Source organism: Moschus berezovskii, chromosome 6 (assembly GCF_049115385.1).
Source record: "Moschus berezovskii isolate FMDL1 chromosome 6, NW_MosBer_1.0, whole genome shotgun sequence".
Lineage (NCBI taxonomy): Eukaryota > Metazoa > Chordata > Mammalia > Artiodactyla > Moschidae > Moschus > Moschus berezovskii.
This window is the reverse complement of record NC_142465.1, coordinates 45140901-45167697: the sequence shown is the minus strand read 5'-3', so window position 1 is coordinate 45167697 and position 26797 is coordinate 45140901. Positions and strand designations below refer to the sequence as shown.

Here is a 26797-nt window from a genome sequence, read left to right as displayed (position 1 = left end):
TTTATTGCTTGTAGACTTTTTGATAGCAGCCATTCTGACTGGCGTGAAATGTTACCTCATTGTGGTTTTGATTTACATTTCTCTGATTATGAGTGATGTTGAGCATCTTTTCATGTGTTTGTTAGCCATCTGTATGTTTTCTTTGGAGAAATGTCTGTTTAATTCTTTCGTCTCTGCTTTTTGGTATGCTGTCTAGGTTGGTCATATCTTTTCTTCCAAGCATCAAGCATCTTTTAATTTCATGGCTGCAATCATCATCTTCTGTGAGTTTGGAGCTCAAAAAAATAAACTCTCTCACTGTTTCTACTGTTTCCCCATCTATTTGCCATTAAAAATGATGGGACTAGATGCCATGATCTTAGTTTTCTGAATGTTGAATTTTAAGCCAACTTTTTGCTCTCCTCTTTCACTTTCATCAAGAGGCTTAGTTCTTCTTTGCTTGCTGCCATAAGGTTGGTGTCATCTGCCTATCTGAAGTTATTGATATTTCTCCTGGCAATCGTGATTCCAGCTTGTGCTTCATCCAGGCCAATGTTTCTCATGATGTTTTCTGCATATAAGTTAACTAAGCAGGGTGCCAATATACAGCCTTGACGTATTCCCTTTCCTATTTGGAACCAGTCTGTTATTCCATGTCCAGTTCCAGTTGTTGCTTCCTGACCTGAATACAGATTTTTCAAGAGGCAGGTCAGGTGGTCTGCTATTCCCAGATCTTCAGGAATATTTCACAGATTTTGGTGATCCACACAGTCAAAGGTTTGGCATAGTCAATAAAGCAGAAATAGATGTTTTTCTGGAACTCTTTTGCTTTTTCGATGATCAAACGGATATTGGCCATTTGATCTCTGGTTCTTCTGCTTTTTCTAAAGCCAGCTTGTGTTTGGAAGTTCACGGGTCACATACAGCTGAAGTCTGGCTTGGAGAATTTTGAGCATTACTTTGCTAGCGTGTGAGATGAGTGAAATTGTGTGGTAGTTTGAGCATTCTTTGGCATTGCCTTTCTTAGGGATTGGAATGAAAACTGACCTTTTCCAGTCCTGTGGCTACTGCTGAGTTTTTCAGATTTGTTGGCATATTGAGTGCAGCACTTTCACAGCATCATCTTTTAGGATTTGAAATAGCTCAACTGGAATTCCATAACCTCCACTAGCTTTGTTTTTAGTGACAGTTCCTAAGGCCCATTTGACTTCCCATTCCAGGATATCTGGCTCTAAGTAAGTGATCACACCATCATGATTATCTTGGTCGTGAAGATCTTTTTTTATAGTTCTTCTGTGTATTCTTGCCACCTCTTCTTAATCTCTTTTGCTTCTGTTAGGTCCATACTATTTCTGTCATTTATTGTGCCCATTTGCATGAAATGTTCCCTTGGTATCTTTTTTACGGTATCTTGGTATCTTTTTCCGGTCTCTTCCATTATAGTTTATAAAATATTGAGTATAGTTCCCTGTGCTCTATAGTAGGTCCTTGTTGGTTATCTATTTTATATATAGTAGTATAGAAATGGCAACCCACTCCAGTGTTCTTGCCTGGAGAATCCCAGGGATGGGGGAGCCTAGTGGGCTTCCGTCTATGGGGTCACACAGAGTCGGACACGACTGAAGTGACGCAGCAGCAGCAGCAGCAGTATGTATATTTTAGACCGAAACTCCTAATTTATTCCTTACCCACCCTTTAATAACCGTAAGTTTGTTTTCTATGTTTGTGAGTCTGTTTCTGTTTTGAAAATAAGTTCATTTGTATCACTTTTTTAGATTTCTCACATAAATAATTTCATGTTTGTCTTTCTTTGTCTGGTTTACTTCACTTAGTATGACCATATATCTTTTGAATTAGTGTTTTTGTTTTCTTTGGTAAACATCCAGGAGTGGAATTGTTGGATCATACAGTAGTTCTGTTTTTAATTTTTTGAACTGTGTCCATACTATTTCTCATAATGTTTGCACCAATTTGGATTTCTACCAACTCTTTATGAGGATTCCTTTTTCTGCACATCCTTGCCAACATTTGTTATTTGTGCTTTTTTTTTTTTTGATGACAGCCATTCTGATTGTTGTGACATGATAAATTTTTATGGTTTAGATTTGTATTTCCTTGATGATTAGTAATGTTGAACATCTATCATGTGTGTGTTGGCCATCCCCAAGTCTTTGAATAATGTTTATAGTGTTCTATGCAAAGAGTTGGACACGACTGAGCGACTGAACTGGACTGAACTGATGCCCACAATTTAACAATGTTGTTTTTCTGATCTTGAATTTTATGAATTCTTGTATATTTTGAATATGAACCCCTTATTAGATATATCATTTGCACATATCTTCTTCCATTCAGTAGGTGGTCATTTCATTTTGTTGATGGTTTCCTTTATTGGGAAAAAGGGTTTTAGTTTGATGTAGTCCCATTTATTCATTTTTACTTTTTATTCCCTTGCCTGAGGAGACAGACTGAAAAAAAATATTGCTAAGATCATTGTCAAAGAGCATTTTTTCTTTTTGGAGTTTTATGATTTCAGGTTTTCATTTAATCCTTTAATCTGTTTTGAGTTTATTTTTGTATAGCATGTGAAAAGAAGTCGTTTGATTCTTTTGTATGTAGTTGTGCAGTTTTCCTAACACCATTTATGGAATAAGCTGTCTTCCCCATTGTATATTTTTGCATGCTTTGTTGGAGATTAAATGAACATCTAAGTTTTGATTTCTGGGCTCTCTAGACTCTTCCATTGATTTATGTGTCTGTTTTTTTTTTTTTTGGCCAGCATCGTATTATATTGATTCCTATAGCTTTGTAGTATAGTTTGAAATCAGGGTGCATGATACCTTCAACTTTGTTCCTTTTCAAGGTTTTGGCAATTTGTGGTATTTTGTGTTTTCATACAAGTTTTAGAATGGTTTAGTCTAGTTCTGTGAAAAATGCCATTGATGTTTTGATAGCAATTGCATTGAATCTGTAGATTGCCTGGGAAAATTTGGTTGTTTTAGCAGTATTAAATCTTTCAATTGAACACAGTATAGCTTTTCATTTGTTTGTGTCATCTTCATTTTCTTTCACCAGTGTCTATAGTTTTTTGAGTATAGGTCTTTTACATCCTTAGTTAGATTTGTTCTTTCTATTGCAGTTGTATATGGGATTGTTGTCTTAATTTCTCTTTCTGACTGTTCATTCTTATTATACAGAAACATAGCATATTTATGTATATTAATTTTGCATCTGCAACTTTACTGAGTTCATTTATTAGTTCTAGCATTTTTGGTGGCATCTTTAGAAATTTCTTTGCATATATCATGTCATCTGCAAACAGTGACTGTCCTCTCCCATTTTGATGTCCTGTATTTCTGTCTTTTGTGGCTGGTACTGCTAACATTGTGTTGAATAGAAATGAAGTGAGTGAGCATCCTTGTCTTTTTCCTGATCTTAGAGGAAATGCTTTCGGCTTTCCTGATTGAGTATGATATTGGCTGTAGGTTTTTCATATAAGGCCTTTATTATGTTGAGATATCCTCCCTCTAAACTCATTTTGTTTAGAGTTTTATCATAAGTTGATAGTAAATTTTATCAAAACTTGTTTTTGCCTCTTGGTATCATCATATGCTGTTTTTCTTCTTCAGTTTGTTAGTGTGGTGTATCACATTGACTGATTTGTGAATATTGAGCCATCTTTGCATCCCTGGGATGAATCATGTTGTATGATTCCTTTAATGTATTGTTGAATTCAGTTTAATAATATTTGTTGAGGATTACTGCATCTATGCTCATCAGTGATATTGGCTTGTAGTTTTCTTTTTTCTGTGTGATACCTTTGGTTTTGGTGTCAGGGTGATGCTGACCTTGTAGAATGGGTTTGGAAGCATTCCTTTCCCTTCAGTTTTTAGAATAGTTTGAGAAGTAGGGGCATTTACTATTCTTTAAGTGTTTGGTAGAATTCATCTGTGAAGCTCTCTGGTGCTGGACCTTTGTTTGTTGAGAGGTTTTTTTTTTTCTCTTTTGTTTACTTGTTTTTTGTTTGTTTGTTTGTTTACTGATTCAGTTTCATTACTGGTAATCAATCTGTTTGTATTTTCTATTTATTTCTGCTTCAGTTTTGGGAGATTGTATATTTCTAGGAATTTGTCCTTTTCTTCTGGGTTGTTCACTTTATAGTCATGTAATTGTAGTGATCTCTTAAGATTCTTTATATTTCTGTGGTTTTGATTGTAACTTATTGCTTATTTTTAATTGGTGGGTAATTGCTTTACAGTGTTGTGTTGGTTTCTGCTGTGCCATAGCATGAGTCAGCTCTAAGTACACATATATCCCCTCCCTGAGCCTCTCTCACCCCCACCATGCACCCCCCCAAGTTGTCACAGAGCACCAAGCTGAGCTCCCTGTGTTTATAGCAGTTTTCCCCTAGGTATCTGTTTTGTACATAGTAGTGTATATATGTCAATGTTCCCTCACCTTCTTCTCCATGTCCACAGATTTGTTCTCTACAGCTCCATCTCTATTCCTGCTCTGCAGATAGGTTCATCAATCATGTTTTTACAGATTCCATATATATGTGATAATATATGTTTTACTCTTTCTGACTTACTTCACTCTGTAAAGCAGGCTCTAGGTTCATCCACCTCAATACAACTGAGTCAAATTCATTCCTTTTTATGGCTGAGTAATATTCCATTGTGTATATGTACCAGATCTTCTTTATCCATTCATCTAGGCTGCTTCCATGTCCTGGCTATTATAAGTAGTGCGGCTGTGAACCTTGGGGTACATGTATCTTTTTGAATTTAATGGTTTTTCTCAGGGTATATGCCCAGTAGTGGGATTGCTGCATTATATAGTAGTTTCAGTCCTAGTTTCTTAAGGAATCTCTATTCTGTTTTCCATAGTGGCTGTATCAATTTACATTTTCACCAACAGTGTTAAGAGGGTTCCCATTTCTCCATATCCTCTCCAGAATTTATTGTTTGTAGACTTTTTGATGATAGCCATTCTGCCTGGTGTGAGGTGATACCTCATTGTAGTTTTGATTTTTCTAATAATGAGCAATGTCGAGCATCATTTCCTGTGTTTGTTGGCTATCTGTATGTCTTCTTTGAAGAAATATCTGTTTAGGTCTTCAGCCTATTTTTTAATTGGGTTGTATATTTCTTGTTGATTGATCCCTTAATTACTGTGTAATGTCCTTCATTGTCATTTGTTACAGCCTTTATTTAAAGTCTACTTAGTCTGATATGATTATTGCTACTCTAGCTTTCTTTTCTTTTCTATTTGCATGGATTACCTGTTTTTATCCCCTCACTTTCAGTCTGTCTGTGTCTTTAGATCTGACTTGAGTCTCCTGTAGGTAGCATATACATGGATCTTGTTTTATTATTCATTCAACTATTATTTTTCTTTTGATTGAAACATTTAGTCCCTTTATATTTGAAGTAATTATTTATGCTGTGTGCTTAGTCGCTCAGTTGTGTCCAACTCTTTGCAACCCTATGGACTGTAGCCCACCAAGCTCTTCTGTCCATGGAGCTTCTCCAGGCAAGAATACTGGGGTGGGTTGTATGCCCTCCTCCAGGGAATCATCCCAACTTAGGGATCGAACCCAGGTCTCCTGCACTGCAGGTGCATTCTTTACCATCCAAGCCACCAGGGAAGCCCAAGAATACTGGAGTGGGTACCCTGTGTCTGCTGCTGCTGCTGCTGCTAAGTCACTTCAGTCGTGTCCGACTCTGTGTGACCCCATAGACGGAAGCCCACCAGGCTCCCCCGTCCCTGGGATTCTCCAGGCAAGAACACTGGAGTGGGTTGCCATTTCCTTCTCCAATGTGTGAAAGTGAAAAGTGAAAGTGAAGTCGCTCAGTCGTGTCCAACCCTTAGCGACCCCACAGACTGCAGCCTACCAGGCTCCTCCATCCATGGGATTTTCCAGGCAAGAGTACTGGAGTGGCTTGCCATGTCTAGTGTGTGCTTATTGCTATTTATTCATTGTTTTGGATGCTTTTCTTTTGTAGTTCTTTTTGTTCCTTTCTTCTTTTGCTTCCTTCTCTTGTGATTTGATGACTGTTTTAGCGTTATGTTTATACTACTTTCTTTTTTCATCATTTGTCTATTATTGATTTTTAGTTTGTGATTACTGTGAGTTGTGTGTATGTGTGTATAAAATTATTTTAAGTTGATGATCTCAACTTTTTCTTTTAACTTTTTATTTCTCATTTACTTTATCATTTTATTGATAAAATAGGGATGCATTTGATTATTAAGTTCAGTTCAGTTCAGTCGCTCAGTCGTGTCAGACTCTTTGCGACCCCATGAATCACAGCATGCCAGGCCTCCGCATCTATCACCAACTCCCAGAGTTCACTCAATCTCATGTCCATAAAGTTGGTGATGCCATCCAGCCATCTCATTCTCTGTCATCCCCTTCTCCTCCTGCCCCTCATCCCTCCCAGCATCAGGGTCTTTTCCAATGAGTCAAGTCTTCGCATGAGGTGGCCAAAGTATTGGAGTTTCAGCTTTAGCATCAGTCCTTCCAATGAACACTCAGGACGGATCTCCTTTAGAATGGACTGGTTGGATCTCCTTGCAGTCCAAGGGACTCTCAAGAGTCTTCTCCAATACCACAGTTCAAAAGCATCCATTCTTCGGCGATCAGCTTTCTTCACAGTCCCACTCTCACATCCATACATGACCACGGGAAAAACCATAGCCTTGACTAGACGGACCTTGGTTGGCAAAGTAATGTCTCTGCTTTTTGATATGCTATCTAGGTTGGTCATAACTTTCCTTCCAAGGAGTAAGCATCTTTTAATTTCATGGCTGCAGTCAGCATCTGCAGTGATTCTGGAGCCTCAAAAAATAAAGTCTGACACTGTTTCCCCATCTATTTCCCATGAAGTGATGGGACCAGATGCCATGATCTTTGTTTTCTGAATGTTGAGCTTTAAGCCAACCTTTTCACTCTCCTCTTTCACTTTCATCAAGAGGCTTTTGAGTTCCTCTTCACTTTCTGCCATAAGGGTAGTGTCATCTGCATATCTGAGGTTATTGATATTACTCCAGGCAATCTTGATTCCAGCTTGTGCTTCTTCCAGCCCAGCATTCTTCATGATGTACTCTGCATATAAGTAAAATAAGCAAGGTGACAATATACAGGCTTGACGTACTCCTTTTCCTATTTGGAACCAGTCTGTTGTTCCATGTCCAGTTCTAACTGTTGCTTCCTGACCTACATACAGGTTTCTCAAGAGGCAGGTCAGGTGGTCTGGTATTCCCATCTCTTTCAGAATGTTCCACAGTTTATTGTGATCCACACAGTCAAAGGCTTTGACATAGTCAATGAAGCAGAAATAGATGTTTTTCTGGAACTCTCTTGCTTTCTCCATACCTTGAGCTTATGTCTGATAGATTGCTTATCTCCATTTGGCTTAATTCTTCTTCTGAGATTTTATCTTTTTCCTTCATTTGGAGCATATTCCTGTGTTACCTCATTTTGCGTAATTCTTTGTTTTGTTTGTATATTTAGTCAAATTGATTATGTTTCCTAATCTTGGAGAAGTGTCGTTATAGTACAAGTACACTCCTTTCTGGTTAACAGAGCTGCATGATCTAGTGGTGCCCTCTGCATGGTCTGAGTGGGCCACTGAATGTTGTGGTGCTGATGTAGGTGGGGTCCATTTCTGGTGGGTTAGCTGCCTAGACCTCCTTGAGTAGAGGCTGCTGGTCATTGGTGCTCAAGACTGGGTCGTAGTATGGCTCACTACACAGTGTAGGGGTTTCTAGAACTGGTTCCATCCTATGGGCAAGTGGAGCTGTGTCTTGGCATGGCTGACTTAAGGTCTGGGAGATCTTGGGGCAGCTAACTACAGACACAGGGTTTTGGAGCTGGAGTTAACATGCTGGTTGGTAGTGTGATGTCCCTGGTTGGCTGGCTGTGAGCCTGGGAATCCCAGGGCAGCTGACTGTGGACCCTGGGGATTTTCAGTTCTGGTGCCGACCTGCTGGTAAGCACAGCTGATTCCTAGTGCTAATTGGATAGATGCAGAACTCCAAAATGGCACTTGCCGGTACCAATGTCCTCGTGGTAAAATATGCTATTTGAAATGGCTATCAGCAGCATCTTCTGGAGAGAGGCTTTCCCAAGGGCGTCCCAGTTGCCTTCTGTCTCCCTGAGATACTCTCCAAGATCAGCAAGTGGGTCTGATCCAGACTCTTTTAAACTTATTGTATGCTGGGTTTCCAAGTGTATGAGGCTTTGCATGGGCTCTTTAAGAGTAAAGTCTCTGATTCCTGTAGCCCTCTTGCTCTCTCGTTGTGCAAGCCCTGCTGGATTTTAAAGCCAGATGTTCTAGGGGCTCAAGCCCATTACCTCCGGGTTTGTGAGATTAATGAGGTGCTTGGACCCCTTGATTCATAGGGAGAACTTCTGTAAATAACCTCTGTGATTATTCCCTTGTTTATTGGTTGCTTATCTGGTAGTGTGGGTGTTCACTGTATCACATTCCCCATCCTTCCTATCATCTCATGCAGTTCCTTTGTATCTTTACTTGTGGAATATCTTTTCTGCTAGTTTTCTGCATCTCATTTTCATAGATTGTTGCACTGTAAGTAATTAAAATTTTGGTGTGCTCATGGGAGGAAGTGAGTTCATGGTCTTTCCTGAGAAGAATCTTCTGTGCAATCTTGATCACTCCCTGGGCTGATTCTTACTATGGTGCCTGAGGATTGGTTACATTTGAAATTAACTTTGATTTCTTTGTTCAAACTTAATTATCTGGTCTTTCTGATTTCATACTTCTTTGTTCTTGGTTCTCTGCCATGTTAACTTTCCTCAGATCCCTTTGAATAGTCCTTGGAGATCTGCCTTATGAAAATAGTAAGAACTTAAGCAATTCATTCCAGTCTCCATTGAAAGACACTTGGGAACATTGCATATGAAGGGGTGGGTATAGTTTTATAGGAAAATTATTGGTTTGGTGGTCAGCAAAACTGGGTTTTGTCATGGTGGATCCCAGGTCAAGGTTCAAACATCTTGTGTGACATTTTATTCATTTAATTAATTAGTTAATAAAATTAGTATTATTGAGCTTTATACACCTGAGGTACATCAAATAAATAGAAATCCCAGGTTCATGAAGCTTATACTCTAGTGGGAAAGATAAGTAAAAAGGCGAATTGATATATATGATATGTGAACCTTGACTGTATCACAAAGAATGTGAAGCAAAAAAAATAAATAAATAAAACAAAGAAAGAGTATATATGTTAGTGTTCAGAGGTGACGAAACTGTGACTAGGCATTGAGGAAACAAGGTGACTATTGAAGTGAAGGCCTGAAGGAAGTTGCTTTTTGTTATTGATCTTTTATAGCAGATAATTTATTGCTAAAATGGTATAGAAGAGGTCATGAATATTGTGTAGAGAGCTGGTAAATGAGATGTGTAAAGTGTTCTATAAACTCTAAAGTGACTCCGTGGTGTAATGTTTTCTCCAAGGTGTACTGTATGATGAAATTTCTGTTCTTAATTTTCAAATCTCAAATTGAGTTAATGTCCAAGACAGTGATTGTTAAAGTGTGGTCTCTGGACCATCAACATCATTTGGGAACCTTTTAAAAATTTAAGCTCTAGGGCCCCATACAGACCCAAGTGAATCATAAACTGTGTAGTTGAAACTCAGCAATCTGTTTTAAAAGGTCACTGAGAGAATTCTTGTGTACTCTGAAGTGTGGGAACTGCTGATCTAGAATAACTTCTATGATTTAAAGTATTTCCTTAGTTAGAATTTAGCCATTTTAGGAGGAGCTATTAAAGCTTCTGATTTGACTGAGCAAAATAATAAAATTATTCTTTTTTTAACTGAGTAATTAAAAATCAGTAAATTTTTTTTATTGGACTAGCATTTGTTTATAATAAGTTTTATGTGTACAACATTTTATTTCTACTTATGTATACACTGCAGTGTGCTCACTACCAAAAATTTAGTTTCCATTTATCACCACACCGTTCATCCCCTTTACACACTTCACCCTCCCCTACCCCTTTCCCCTCTGGTAACTGCTACACTGTTTTGATTGGTTTGTTCGTTTATTCTGTTTTTTATATTCTACCTGTGAGTGAAATCATACAGTCTTTATCTTTCATCATCTGACTGATTTCCTTTAGCATAATACCTTCAGGGTCCATCCATGTTGGTGCAAATGACAAGGTTTCATCTTTTTTCATGACTGAGTAGTATTGTACTAGGTATGTATGTCATACCATCTTTATGCATTCATTGGTTAATGGGCACTTAGGTTGTTTCTGTATCTTGGATATTATAAATAATACTATGAAGAACATAGGGGTACATATATCTTTTCAAATTAGTGTTATTTTCATATTTTTTAAAATATAAATATCCAGAAGTGGGATACCTGGATCATGTGGTAGTTCTGTTCATAGTATTTGAAGGAATCTCTATACTGTTTTCCATAGCACTGTACCATTTTTCATTGTCTTTTATCCACATCCTCAACAACACTTGAATAACCAACTTCTTACCATATTTTGATGATTTTTCAGATTTTGAAAAAGTATGAGTTTTCAGATTTTGTCAGTAATTTAGAATACATATATTACTTCTAATTATGAGTTTTGTCTGATCTTTTCTTTTATTCTCAATTTCAGATGCATAACTAATTTTTAAAAAAAAATAGTATTTAAAGCTCTTTCAGTTTCATTCGTGCCACCTTCAGTGTTGAAATATAGTTTATAATGTTGGAATTGATATTTATATAGAGGCTTCAAGATAAGTGGTATTTATATGGAAACTTTAAGGTTTATGGAAACTTTTAAGACACTGGATTGGCATTTACTGAAAAAAGTTTATTATGAAGAGGAAAATTATTTCCTAATCATTTTCCACACATAATGTGAAATCAATTGTAAAGCAATCTATGTGTTTCTTAAGCTTTGTTATTATTTTGTGAAAATATGTAGTTATGTTTTATATGTTTTTTATTAGTGCTTTTCATAACTTTGTGTATCATAGCACAGATAGAAATGATAATGTTTGCATGGTCCACTCGGAGAAGGCAATGGCAAGCCACTCCAGTACTATTGCCTAGGAAATCCCATGGATGGAGGAGCCTGGTAGGCTGCAGTCCGTGGGGTCGCTAAGGGTCGGACACGACTGAGCGACTTCACTTTCACTTTTCACTTTCACACATTGGAGAAGGAAATGGCAACCCACTTCAGTGTTCTTGCCTGGAGAATCCCAGGGACGGGGGAGCCTGGTGGGCTTCCGTCTATGGGGTCACACAGAGTCGGACACGACTGAAGTGACTTAGCAGCAGCAGCAGCAGCAGCAGCAGCAGCATGGTCCACTGGAGTAAGTGGAGAAGGCTGAGGGCAACCCAACCTGGTTTCAGCATTACTTCCTCCATCCCTCAAGAGCTGATAGGATCTTCACTCATCTATAACTTATTCCCAGGTCACCAGTGAGCCTCTGCTCTACACCAGTTCAGTTATTTTGTGAAGTTGTTTTATAATTAGAATGAAATTTAGTTTTCATTCTTATGTAAAAATGTATTTCTTCAAAAATATTCTTTTCACGTGGATTGTAATCACATTCCCCTAGTTTTCTCTGTGAATGAAACTTTCACACTAAAACCTCATGTGGTTAATAAATATGAAAAAATTGGAAATAGTATATATTTTAAAAAATTAATGATATTTAAGTTGTCACTGAAATATAAATTAATATATAGTTGTATATATATCCTGATGAACTTTGATTATCTTTAATAGTATGTCTTATTGCAAGATTATGACAATGTCCTTTCATTTATTCAAGTAATGTTTAAAAAATCTTGTAGTTAATTTTAGAAAGATCCTGTTGTCAAAAGGAATATATCTGAATGTATTGGAGTTAATGCAGAAGCATATGCATTCTCCTGAAGTCGCTGAAAGTGGCTGTAAAATGCTAAATCATCTTTTCGAAGAAAGGTAATAAATATTTATGAATTTATGTAGAATATATAATATTGGACCAGGTAGAATATCAATATTTTGAGCATAATTGTAAGAATAAAAAGAAAAACAAGGCATTTGAAGACGGAAACATTTTGCAGCATAATCTCATGTCAGTAATACATAGACTTATTTTATTTATATAGAAATATGTTGAAAATTTGCTCTTGTGCTTTATGATTGGTATTTACTGTGCTTTGAAAAATGATGCTTATATAGCACATAACCTTAAACAGTTTTAAAAATTTTGTTATGTGGAAGATATAAAATATAAAATTAGGATATGGCTTCTAATTGTTGCTTTCTCACAACTAATATTTATCAATATTCATTCATTAGAATTAGCTTTGTTTTTTCTTCCTGCTTTCATTCCTTACCTGGGGAAGCATTTTATCACTTTTAGTTCAAGCACAGAGATGTTAAGATTATATGTCTAGTTTGTGGCACAGAGAGACCATATCATTTATCTGGGGGTGGATAATGCCAGTTTGGGGTAGAATGGCAAGTAGTGGTGGGGTGGGGAGGGAAGGGGAGTGGAATCTATCTAAAATTTGTTTAAAAGACTAAAACTGAATTAATACAGAGGGTTGTCTCCTCCCGAAGGATGTGCTCAGCACATTTTTGTACTTTATTAGGTCAAAGAACGCGAGATAACTTTGACATAAAAACTGATTTTGAGTCCTGATTTTCCCACTAATTTGAGTCAACTGTTTGATCTCTAAACTTCAGAATCCTCATTGATGATGAGGAATAATGATAACAAATTCATAAGTTTTTAGCTTATCATGTAAGGTTTAAATAAGTTTGAACAAAAGACTTAGGAAAATGACTGGTGCGTTTTAAGCCCCCAATAAAGCATAACTGTTTTTACTAACAGGAATTAAATATTAATAAGGCTTCCCTGGTGTCTCAGATGGTAAAAAATCTGCCTCCTAGGCAGGAGACCCAGGTTTGATCCCTGGATTGGGAAGATCCTCTGGAGAAGGGAATGGCTACCTACTCCAGTATTCTTGCCTGGAGAGTTCCATGGACAGGGGAGCCTGGGGTCTCAGAGTCAGAAATGACTGAATGACTAACACTTTCACTTTCATATATGACCAAGTGAAATGCATGTAGCATGAGTAACTGTATATAACATATTTACAGACTTAGAATGAATGGCATTACAATGTTTTTAATGTAAAAATACATTGTTTTTAATGTAATATAAATGTAATAATTTAATGTAATTTAATAAGTCCAGCTTATCTATTTATGTTTATATATCATAACCTTAAACAATATCTCTTTTTTAAATGTTGCTCTTGACATTTAAATGAAAAGTTTATGTTAAATTGTGATTGTTTATGGTCCTGTCAGTGTGTGAACCTTTATAAGGAGGGGAAAATACAGTGGAATAATGGACAGTTTAAGATGTTATAGATTCTGGGTAATTAATCTTTCTGGTTGTTTCCTCATATGCAAAATGCATAAATCCAGTACTGGGGATTCAGAGTTAGCTATGAAAACGTACCTGCCCCTAAAAATCTCATTTGTAAGCAGATAATTACAATAAAGGGTGATAATTCTATGACAGGGATGTGTAAAATCATAGGGTATTGGTGAATACCCTATGGTGAATCAAGCTAGGGTGACCAAAGGAGAGAGGCTGTAAAGAGGGAATGTGTTTAAACTGGGACTTAAGATGGTAAAGAGGGACTATATGTCAGTAACCCCAGACCCATGCAAAGTGAGGACCCAGATCTGATATGCAGAAGTTTTAGTCAATATGGTACTATGTAAAAGCAAGGGCTGCCTCTATTAAATTTGGTAGGACCTACTGACATCTACATTTATGTGTAGATTAACATACATTTGTGTGTATGTTAAATAATAGCTAAAATGTCTTAGAGAAACCAAGACTTCAGTGCAAATAAAACTAATTAAGACTACCATACAAGAAGTCCAGTGGTGTTAATCAGGAAAGGGCAGGTGGTTATGCTGTAAACAGCTCTCTGGACTTGGCGGTCAGAGTTTGCATTCCAGCGCTGGCTCTGTCATGTTCCAGTGAAAGGACCTTGATGTTTAACCTCTGTCAGCCTAAATTCTCTACCTAGAAAATGCAAATAATACCTTCTTTCCAGGGGTTGTTGCCAATGACCCTGTACAGATCAAAAGGAGGTTGTTTGGGAAACGAAGTAAAAGACTTCCCAATTTACTGTGAATTTAACTTCTTGAGGTCAAAGTTTAACCGAATAAGAATTTAAATTGTGTTTGCTCATATTACTGAGTTCACATAGCCTTTTCTGATAACATAGTTCTGTTTTCTTGTACTTGTTTCAAATTGGTGTTTGTATTGGAATCAGGTTGGACTTTTAATAAGCATTTCAATATTATATCTCCAGTAGCCCTTCCCTGGATACAATGGCAGCAGTGGTTCCCAAAATAATAACAGTCATGAAAAGTCATGAGACATCATTATCAGTGCAGCTGGAAGCACTTCGAGCTATGTTACATTTTATAGTTCCAGGTAAGTTACATAATTGATTGTGGGAAGAGCTGTCATTGTAAATGAATTTTTTGACTTTTCATGAAATATCAGCTTTCTAGGCAAAAATTAAAGGACTGGTTTCTGCTAACCAAATTAAAATCTTTGCACTAGCCCAAAAATAAAACTAAAGGGAAAATGATGAGATAGAAGGGTCAGATAAATTTACATTAAAATTTAATAAGAAGCATCAATAGTTTATTTACAGAAAAATAACTGCAACATAGTGTGGTGCTTCAACTCCAAGGATAGTGTCATCTCTGCTATTTCTTTTGTATTTCTGTTGACATTGCTGAATTCAAAGTTTTTGTTTGTGTTCTGTCTCAATTATAATAATAGCTGACTAATTTTCACACTTCCTCTCTTGCCTCTTTCCAGTCCTTCTTTTGCTCTGTGGTTGAATGCATCTTTCTCAAATATAACCATGTGGGTTTTACTCATTAACTACAATAGTGTCCATTGTTACCCTATTTGCATCCTGCTTACCTTTGTTATGACTTTTTTGTCCTCCAAACCCATTTAAAACACCTGCTCCTCCATTCCTTTAGCATGTATTTATTAATTGCCTCGTATTTTCTGTACATTGTGATAACTGCAAAAGTCTGAAAAACAGGTGAAAAAAGACAGGATTGTACTACTTATGGGAGCTTAGAGGTAGAGAGACAGATAGTTTATTACCAGACAGTTGAGAGAGCCTGTTACGGGACTTCCCTGTTAGCTCAGATGGTAAAGAACCCACCTGCAATGAGGGAGACCTGTGTTCAATCTCTGGGTTGGGAAGATCCTCTGGAGAAGGGCATGCAATCCACTCCAGTATTTTTGCCTGCAGAATCCCATGGGCAGAGGAGTCTGGCAGGCTACAGTCCATGGGGTCATAAAGAGTTGGACATGACTGAGCAACTTTCACTTTCACATTATAAAAGTCTATGAAAATATTTATGGAAGCACAAATAGTTTATTCAAAAGAGTATGTGAGAGATGTTTGCAGTTGAAGGGTGAGTAAGGCTGACCTGGTAAAAAGGCCAGGAGGGACATTTCAAGCAGAAAGAGAAAGAACACATGGTCTGGGATGAGTGGAGCTGGTGTTGAGGAGAGCAGTGCCTGGGGTTGAATGTGGAAGGATGGGCAGAGGCTGAGAGGGAAGGACCTTGAACAGAAGGCTGAGCAGTTCGTGCTTTTTTTTAATGCAAGTCAATTCAAAAATTTTATTAAAGTTGTTTGGAAGTTGCAGTGTCATAACTAAAGTTGCCATTTATAACAGCAGTAGTATGGTGTGGAGCATGATTGGCAGGGGAGAGCCTCCTGCAAGGAGACTAGGCTGGAGGCTGTGATGGCCACATGAGACATAGTGAGAACCCAGCCAAGAAAGCGGGAGAGGATGTGTGTGGGAGGTGATTAGGAGGCACCTTTGATGTGATTTTCTGACTACTGAATGTCAGGGGTTTTATTATTATTTTGCTCTGTGAGAGTCGCAGTACTTTTGAAGTTCATTTTTTTGGTCTTTTTAAAATGAAATCTTCCTAAACTGACCATTTTCTGTAGTCATATTGGTATTTATATTTCTGAGTATAAGAGTATAGAATTTTTCAAGGAAAGGGTTTTCTTTAGTCATGTCTTTTTTTTAAAATCCCCTGGAAACTTGGACAAAAATTCAGTAAATTTTGAATTGAATCATGTCCCATTCAAATTGTCAAACAACCTTTGAGATATAATTTAACAGACATAATTTTGCTTGGATATTATTGAGAGTTTTAAAAAGTTTTATAGATTGTAAAAAGCAAACAAAATCCTTTTGATTGTCTTTAAAGATGTCACCTTATTCTTCTGAGAGTGGATTTGAGTTTTAAAGATAAACAAAAGACATTCAGAATTGTCTGTTAATAAAATAATACTCTTTTAGTTAAGAAGTAAGTTTTGAATATAGAATTTCCTTTGTTTTATTGTTCTGAGATGATCCTGAAGTGAATGACATTGATAGTAATAATTTAGATGTATGAAATGATGTATTTAAATGATAAATCATAGTTTTATAATGTTTTTAGGTATATTAAACAGGTGCCCTTGAAAATAATATTATAAATTCGTGTTGATACTTTATATATGAAAATATATATTAATAGACATACCTTATAGGCATATCAATATATAAATACATTTCTCTATTAGGTAAAGGCTTAATCATCTACTTCACTCTGTGGTAACATACTGTTTTACCATAGCACGCCACACAAATAACCATATTCTATCATGCTGTAATTATGCCATACTATACCATCCTGTAGTTAGGGATCAAGAACATCCCCTGGAGGAGGACATGGCAATCCACTTTAGTCTTCTTGCCTGGAGAATCTCATGGACAAAGGAGCCTGGTGGGCTGTAGTCCATAGGGTCGCACTGAGTCGGACATGACTGAAGCAACTGAGCACATACCATCCTATAGCATACAATTCAGTATGTCAATGAGTAACTGTAATATCAATACCGCAGTAGTTTTAAGGTTGAATATGATTATGGTTTTGACATGTTAAGTTGAAGTAGGTACTTATAAGATGTTTAGATATAAATGTATACAATTATTAACTAAACCGTATTCAAGCTATTAATTGTAACAGATGTGCATTATAGCAAATTGGTATAATTTAGTATCTAATTCAGGAGCACATATTGCATCTAGTATTATGTTACTTAAATTGCTTTCAATCTGGTACTGTTCACTTCCTCCTTTTTTATAACAATAACTTATCGAAGTGATTGAGCCTGTGCTTTAAAAGAGTAATACTAAAGACCTACTTATTTTAATAAAATATCGTTTGACTTGTTCCTTCTTGCCTGTGTCAGTTCTAGAGGGAACAGTGCAAAATTCTTTGGGAAAGGACATAAGCATATTGGGAAGTGTATTAGAGGAAAGTGATTTGAATATAAATCCAAACAGTAGGAGAAATTGAATTTATTTACTTTGCAGAGGAGATAATTCAAGAGGTTATGAAACTATTAAAACCCATTCAATTATATTTAGTTAATAACAAATGTGTAAGGCATTATTCAAAGTACTTCATATAAAATTTTAAAATTCTCATAGCAAATCAGTCAGATTCTACACCTCCCCCCCCCCCCCCCCCGCCCCGGCCATTTTACCAATGACAAAACTGAGACATAAGATACAAAGATTTTAAGGTCACAGCTTATATAATGGAGCAAGGTTTTCACCCTAGGCAGCCTGAGTTAGGGGCTTTCCGGGTAGTGCTAATGTAAAGAACCTGCCTGCCAATGCAGGAGACTTAAGAGACTTGGGTTCAATCCCTGGGTCGGGAAGATCTCCTGGAGGAGGGCATGGCAATGCACTCCAGTATTCTTGCCTCAAGAGTCCCATGGACAGTGGAGCATAGCAGACTACAGTCCTTGGGGGTCACAGAGAGTCGGACATGACTGAAGCGACTTAGCACCAGCACCAGCCTGAATCAGAATGGGTGCTTTCTAAAGACACATTTATGCAAGAAGTGGATATTGAACAGTTGTTATACCTAAAGAGCTGTGCTTGGAACTCTTGGTAATCTGGAGATGATTAGGTTATGGATCCCTTCTTGAAAAAGTTTTCAGTTCAAACAGTTTAAAGGACTATTATCTGGTAAGGAAATTATATCGATTCTGGATAGTAGAACCTCAAGTGATATGGCAAAGACCAGAGATGAAATTTTGGGAGTGTTCATTTGGTCTTAATGTAAGAAAGACAGTTAGTAAGACTCCTTACATTTGGCATGAAGCTTTTACATTTCAACAGGACTGCTTTTAATGGTTACATCTGCTTGTGATATAATAGGCAGCTTTAGAAATTAATCTGGTCTTCGTCGCTGAAAATGAAACACTAAGAGTTTAAGTGGCTTGTCCAAGGTCATACAGCTGTAATGGATGTCAGGACCTGTTTGAATAAATTTTAAAATGAGCACTGAAAGTTCCAGGAGGGTGAAAATCATGCCCGTCAAATTCATTGTGGTATTCTCAGCATGCGGCAAAATCCTTTGCATTTATTGTTGGTATTCAAATTTTTGTTAAGTAAATGAAAACTTATATGCAGCCAACTTATTACTTTTATTAATACAAATTACTGAAATGAAAGATTGTAAGATATTGCTTATTAATAATTATTTATATAGTCATAGATTTTAGAAACATTATTCACATTTATTTTACTTACATGTTCTGTTATATGTTCTGTATATGTTCAATATTTTTTGACTTTCTGTTTTTCAACCTTTTTGGGATAGTTTAGCTACAATGTAGCTTAATAAAGTATGTTTTCTTTAAGTTCAGTTCAGTTCAGTCGCTCAGTCGTGTCCAACTTACTTAATACTTTTATACAGCCTTAGAGGACTTTTGATAAAACTACATGTTCTTTACTATCATAATGCTGGAATTTCCACTGCTATTCCAGCTACTCTTTTATGTCTACCTTTCATATCCGACCTTTTTATGTTATAGTCCAAATAACTTTGAACTTTTTTCAAATCGTCCACCATTGCATAAAAATCTAGCTTCATGTAATGAGTACAGATTATTTGTTAATACACAAAAAAAAGATTGTTCCAGAAAATTGCTCCATCATAGTAACTTCTTGCTACTTTAAATTCAGTAAACATCCACATACAGTGTATTTATTTTATATTCAGTGATGAACAATTTTTAAAAATTTCTTAAACTTTAGAGAACCATGGATTAGAAAAAGGTACAACATGTATATGTATTGTTGGGTTAATTATAATCATTCCTAATAAATGACATTCTATTCAGCCTAAATCTTTTATGAGAAAATGATTTGTATGCATTTTGCATTTAGGCATCCCGGAAGAATACAGGGAAGATACTGAATATCAGCATAAGCTAAATATGATTGAAAAGCAGTGTTTCAGGAATGATATTCACAAATTGGTCCTGGCAGCTTTGAACAGGGTACGTATAAGATTCTGCCTTTATACTCTTAACTAGAATATGAAATTTGGGGATATATGGGGGCTTTTATTAGCTTCAGTTTCCCATGTTCTGTTTACTATGATAGTAAGAAGTTATATGTTTATAAGCAGAAGATGACAGTAGGGATGTAAGAGAGTGAAGAGATGTGCCATTCCAGCTAAGAGAAGTGCACTGTCAATTACAAATTTTGACAGGCTCTTTTGATAAATCATTTGAGTCAATTCAGTCAGAGAGAGAACTCTGGATGTTCACCTTAACCTCATGAGTGATATCAGGAGCCATGGCTGCTGTTTTCTCTTTCTGTCCTCCTGATCTTTCTTTTCTGATCCCATGCTGAAAGATTCGGTCCATGAAGACACACAGGGAACGACATTGAAGTTTTTTTTTTTTCTTCACTCCCTGTGCTTTTTTGTACTGTACTCCTTAGAAATAACCTGTGAAATAGCTCAGTGTTCATTGTTTCTTCCTAGTATTAGGCATTTACAAACACTGGGTTTCCCTGCTGGCTCGGCAGTAAAGAATCTGCCTGTGATGCAGGAGATGGAGGAAACATGTGTTTGATCCCGGGGTTGGGAAGATTCCCTTTAGAAGGAAATGGTAACCCAATTCAGAGTTCTTGCGGTGAAAATCCCATGGACAGAGGAGCCTGGTGGGCTACAGTCTGTGGGGTCGCAAAGAGTTGAATGTGACTTAGCAACTGAGCATGCACGTAACTATGTACATTTGCAATGATATTCTATAATTAATAAATTAATAATCATACTAAGTCTGAAAAAAGAGAAGAGGAGAATTATGTTTATGTTGTGCAATGCAAAAGGTATTGATGGAATTAAGATGGTTTGGAAGTTTAACATAAGATGAATTGGTTCTTTATAAAAGATATAAGGGCAAAGATGTAAAGATTAGGTTAATGTTTTTATGAAAGGAAAAGAGTAGTCAACGTAATTAATGAACATAATTCCTTGTGATTTAGTATACTTTGAAAAATGTCATGAATTGAATAGTAGAACCTGCAGAGAGATCTTCAAAAATTCATTTTAACCTGAACTTTATAATGTAATTGTCTATGATATATTTGAGTCATTTTTACTCAGACTTTAATATGATTCTTGAATATAGCTTTGGGTTGAATTTAATTCTAGAAATACTTGGTGAAAATAAGAATGTGGAAGGAACTGTGTTAGGCGCTGGGAAGACAAAAATGAATATGCTTTGTATCCTTCTGTAATGGATCTCATAATATGGCTGGTGAAGTAACAGCTATACATAAAACAACAGTAAGTTGTTTGGTATTAGCACTTATGAGCTGCACTAGTTTTATGAACAGTACTTTAGGTACAGTAAATTGTGTCTGACTCTTGGGACCCCATGGACTGTAGCCTACCAGGCTCCTCTGTCTATGGGATTTACCAGGTATGAATATAGGAGTGGTTGCCATTTCCTTCTGCAGGGGATCTTCCCAACCCAGGGATTGAACCCGGGTCTCCTGCATTGCAGGCAGACTGTACTGACTGAGCCAACAGAGAAGCTCAGTACTAGAGGAAAGAATAGTTAATTTTATTCGTGATGTGTGTTGGTGAAAAGCAAGTGGTACCAGAAAAGACTTTTGGTAACTTTGATTCTGGTTATGTCATCTTTCCTAACATTATTGAATACAGATGTGATAGAGTGGAAGGAGTTGCCAGTCAAGGGAGAAGTATTTCCATCAGTACTGTGATGCCAAGAAATTCACCGTGCTCCAAGGTCTTACTTTCTTTTGATATATAATCCCAGAAGTGATTGAGAACCTCCGTGTTGTTGTTTAGTCACTGAGTTGTGTCCGACTCTTTGTGACCCTGTGTACTACAGCCCACTAGACTACTCTCTCCTTGGGATTCTCCAGGCAAAATTACTGGAGTGGGTTGCCACTTTCTTCTCCAGGGGATCTTCTTAACCCAGGGATCAAACCAGGGTCTTCTGCATTGCAGGTGGATTCTTTACTGAGTCACCAGGGAAACCCGAGAACCTCCCTACCCCTTTCTTTATTTTTCATGCCACACCAGGGTAATGACACAGCATCTCACTAAATAGTGACTGCCATTTGTGGGCAAGGAATTAAGGTCACGGGGAAGCAGAAGTGGTACTGTTTTATTTTTAAAAATCTCCCCTGTGTAATTCCCGTAATTCTTTCCCATGGTTGAGAAAAAAAATGCTCTAAAAGATGAATGTATTTTTTTTTTAGTTCTAAAATTTCATAATTGCATGTGTCACTCTTAATTAATGTTACAAGGCATCAGAGATTTTAGATCCAAATACTATTGATGCAGTAAAATGAATTGCTATTAAAAATAAGCCTTTTCTTGGATAGAAAACTTCCAAATAAGGTAGAATTTAAGATTCAACTAAGGTTTACAATGCAAAGGTTATTAAAAGTATTTATTAAAGTGAATCAATGTCTGGAGGTGTACAGAAATCCAGTAACATTCAGACTGCAGTTGAATCTGTCTGACATATTAACATTGCATTTATGCTTGATCCTTTTAGCTTTTTCTACACATGAAAACTTTCAGTAATCTGTTCCAGAGAGATCAATTTACCCAGTATTGTCTCTGGAGAACACGGTAGAAAATAGAGCTCTCAGCATTTTGGTCACATCTGTGCTTTGTGTGCAGTGGCACTGCTGCTGTCTTCAGTCAGGAAACTTATGAAGTCAGACCAAACTTCTCATTAAATGTACACAAATCAAAGAGCTTGTGCGCTTCTCAAAAACCTTAAAGCAAAATGTACTCAGTTTAAATACCGAAGATGCTTATTTCAGTCGTGATTAATATATAGTGAAAGCAAGAGCTGATTTGTGAAAGCAACAGCAGTAACAAAAACAAAGAGAAATTACATAGGAGTAAGGTAAATACAAGTTTATAGAACTACTCCAAAGAAGACTCTGAAACTCAACTGGGAGTACAAAGGAAGAGTTAAACATAGGAAAATATATACCCTCTGTTTTGATAAAATTACTAATTTTTTAAAAATGAAAATTAATCTGCATTTATTAATCCTTATAAAAACAACAATGGTATTTTCTGGAACTAGGTAAGCTAATGTAAACTTTTGAGAAAGTTAATTAAATAATTGCATGAATAATCAAGATAATTTAGAAAAAGAAGATAATTAATATGGCCTGACTCTAATATTAATAGATTATCAAATGTATTATAAAACTTTAGTGATTATACTGGTGTGACATTGGCATTAGCGATCTGGAGAAAGCAAAGGAAGCTGCGTATTTACATTACTCATTTAAAGAATCAAATCTCACGTGAATGAAATTTAAAAGTAAAAATGAATCTGGCATAGGTTCTAAATCAGGGAAGAATACTGGAGTGGGTAGCCATTCCCTTCTCGAGGGAATCTTACCAACCCAGAGTTCAAACCTGGGTTTCCCACATTGCAGGCAGATTCTTTACTCTCTGAGCTGCCAAGGAAGCCCACAATCATTTTTAAAGAAATATAAATTAAAAACAAAACAAAATAAAAACCTTGTTGGAGGAAATTTAATAATACTCATCTACATTAAAATGGACATGTTTTCTAACCAGCTATTCCATTCTAAGAGTTTATAATATAGATACATGTGTACATGTACACAAAGTTTTTTAACAAGAATGTTTATTGTGGCATTATTTGTAGTAAGAAGAATGTGGCAGCAAACTAAATGCTTACATGGTACTCATTAGTGTTGTTTACCACCTTCTGGTGATTCTGGGATTGTATTTATTGGTGTTTTTGTAGTTGGATTGAATCATGTAATGGTTTTGGCCAAAGAGTTGTAAGTAGAGGTTTCATTTGTGATTTCATTTAATTTCATTGTGATCAAGCATTTAATTATTGGTGACACATCTTATAGAACACTCTCTCAGGGACTGTGACCTGTGATATTTGAGATGGTGGTTGCTCAGTTAGCACAACTCCCAGAGTGGCTGTGCTGAGCAGAGGCCCCCTCCAGATCTATAACACATATGAGACATAAATAAAAATTGAACCTTTTCTTTTTCCAGCTTATGTAATTTTGAGGTTGTTCAGTTCAGTCACTCAGTTGTGTCCGACTCTTTGCAACCCCATGAACTGCAGCACGCCAGGCCACCCTGTCCATAACCAACTCCCGGAGTTCACTCAAACTCATGTCCATCGAGTCGGTGATGCCATCCAGCCATCTCATTCTCTGTCATCCCCTTTTCCTCCTGCCCCCAATCCCTCCCAGCATCAGAGTCTTTTCCAGTGAGTCAACTCGTCGCATGAGGTGGCCAGACTATTGGAGTTTCAGCTTTAGCATCAGTCCTTCCAATTAACACCCAGGACTGATCTCCTCTAAAATGGACTGGTTGGATCTCCTTGCAGTCCAAGGGACTCTCAAGAGTCTTTTCCAACACCACAGTTCAAAAGCATCAATTCTTTAGCAATCAACTTTCTTCCCAGTCCAACTCTCACATCCATACATGACCACGGGAAAAACCATAGCCTTGACTAGACGGACCTTGGTTGGCAAAGTAATGTCTCTGCTTTTAAAATGCTATCTGGGTTGGTCATAACTTTCCTTCCAAGGAGTAAGTGTCTTTTAATTTCATGGCTGCAATCAGCATTCGCAGTAATTTTGGAGCCTCAAAAGATAAAGTCTGACAGTTTCCACTGTTTCCCCATCTATTTCCCATGAAGTGATGGGACCAGATGCCATGATCTTAGTTTTCTGAATGTTGAGCTTTAAGCCAACTTTTTCACTCTCCTCTTTCACTTTCATCAAGAGGCTTTTGAATTCCTCTTCACTTTCTGCCATAAGGGTGGTGTCATCTGCATATCTGAGGTTATTGATATTTCTCCTGGCAGTCTTGATTCCAGCTTGTGCTTCTTCCAGCCCAGCGTTCCTCATGATGTACTCTGCATATAAGTTAAATAAGCAGGGTGATAATATACAGCCTTGACGCACTCCTTTTCCTATTTGGAACCAGTCTGTTGTTCCATGTCCAGTTCTGACTGTTGCTTCCTGACCTGCATACAGGTTTCTCAAGAGGCAGGTCAGGTGCTCTGGTATTCCCATCTCTTTCAAAATTTTCCACAGTTGATTGTGATCCACACAGTCAAAGGTTTTGGCATAGTCAATAAAGCAGAAATAGATGGTTTTGAGGTTGTTACTACAGGTTAATTTAGTATGTCCTGACAATATAATCCTTATCAGTATATACTAAGAAAATAAATTATAATATTTTGAAACTGTGTAGTTCTATGTAGGAATTAAAAACAACTTGGTGAGATTCCTAATGTGTTGCCAAGGAACTATGTACAGTTTTCCATGAATATGACACATATATTACCCAGGTAGTCAATTTTTTCCTTCACATATATTAATACATTATGCATACTTTTGGTGAAATTAATATATTTTCACTTCTTTATATCTTCTCTCTTCCCTTTATTACTCAGTTAAAGCAGATTATATGGTCTTTAGTTTTATAGCTTTAAGTGTATAACGTATTCTAATGTGTGTGGCCCCTGGAATCAGGATATCTGTATTTGAATCTGGCTTCACCATCTACAGACTAATGTATTCTGAACAAGTCTTTTAAAGCCTCCATTACATTGTCTATAATATGGAGATAATAAATGGCTTTTCACTTAGGGTTATTATGAAGAATTTTATGATGTAATTCATGCCATGTACTCTATACAATGCCTGGCACATGGTATACAGTCAGTAAATGTTAGTTAATATTATTACTATTAGATTTAAAACTCTCTTTTGACTTGTGGCTATAAAAGCTTAGAAAATTGAAGTATTCACACTATCTTCCTATTTTTACCTATTTTCTAATCAACTTTTGTTAAATAAATTAATTGTACATTGAGAAGTTTTAAATATTTACATTCAATTCTATAACCATACTTAATAAGTTATTTCCATCTTCTTCCTACAGTCATGTGGATTCAGTGTTCACTGAAAGTTCTTTTGCTACAGTTTTTCCATTTATTTTTTAGTTGTCTGTTTCTTTTAAAAAAAGATTCATTTCCTGAACACTTTGTTGTTGTCTCTGTATTTGGACTCTTGAAAAAACAGTTTGGTTGATTGCAAAGTATTGGGGTTTTGTTTTCTTTTCTTTGAAAACCTCTTAGGCGTTTCACTGTTCTGTAGTACAGAATGTTTTAGTGGAACAGCCTAAGACCAATTTGGTTCTTTTCTCATTTTTAAATGGTTTGGTATTTTTATCTGGATGCCCAAAGGATTCATTTTCTTGGAATGTACTTTATTAGGATATATCTCAGTGTTAGTCCTGGACTATGGTATCTTCTTTTTAGCCATACATTAATTTTTTTCTGGAAAGTTTTTCTGAGTTGCAGTTTACTTGGCTGGCAGTTAGGAAAGAGCCTGGTATAGGAATTTTCCCCTTGAGTTGGCTAGCTGAGTCACTAGAGAAAATATTTTGATTGTTTTTGTAGTCTTTGAAAAGACTTGGAAAATTGTGAAGCATAGTTAACAGGATGCTTCTAATTAATATTTGTAGACGTCCAACATTGGTACTTTCAAAAATTTCATGTGGACAAAACTTGCTAGTCAATTAATTTCAATCCATTTGAATAACAGTGTAATGAATCACTATTTTCAAGATAGAACATTTAGTAAGTGAAAGTCCATTATAGGCTTGTAAATATCATATATGCATATATACATAATGGTATTTACTTTTCAAATTTATGAAACTGTCAAAATCAGATATCAGTATAAAATCATCAAATAGTCATTTGAACTCCATCACATATAATAATGTGATACTTTGCATGTTCTTTCTATGTAGACAAATCATGGATTTCCTGTTGCTAGTAATCAGGTGTATCATCAAACTGCACCTGAAATAGAGATTAGGGAAGCTCAAGATAGCAGAACCAATAGTTGAGTAGAAACTTGTTAGAGGTGATGGTATTAAGGACAAGAACAGGTACTTTATAAATATAAGTGAAAGTGTTAGTCGCTCAGTTGTGCCTGACTGTTTGCAACCTCATGGACTGTAGCCCACCAGGCTCCTCTGTCCGTGGAATTTCCTAGGCAAGAATTCTTGAGTAAGTTGCCATTTCCTTCTCTAGGGGATCTTCCCAACCCTGGGGTGGAACCTGGGTCTCTCACACTGCAGGCTGATTCTTTACTGTCTGAGCCATCAGGTACCAATTTGACTTAATTTTAGCATAAAAATAAGCCTATGGGTGCATTTTGAGATTAAGAGCAGGATCAGCTACATGACCCAGTACAAGATGAAAATGCAGGACCCTGTGTTTAAAATTAAGAATTTCAAGGTTGTGGCTG

General features: G+C 36.6%; 1 protein-coding gene across 4 annotated transcripts in view; it reads left to right on the top strand.

Moving 5' to 3' along the window:
* The window catches only part of LRRK2 (leucine rich repeat kinase 2), a 210334-nt gene that overhangs the window by 35235 nt on the left and 148302 nt on the right, over positions 1-26797 (top strand). For 3 of the 4 annotated variants that reach the window (XM_088836974.1, XM_055396300.2, XM_055396302.2), the window contains 3 exons: positions 11831-11960; positions 14369-14493; positions 19343-19455. In XM_088836974.1, coding sequence (XP_088693100.1) covers positions 11831-11960; positions 14369-14493; positions 19343-19455 — 368 coding nt within the window. The remainder of the gene's footprint in view (positions 1-11830; positions 11961-14368; positions 14494-19342; positions 19456-26797) is intronic. The other variant, XM_055396301.2, reaches the window with a different exon arrangement.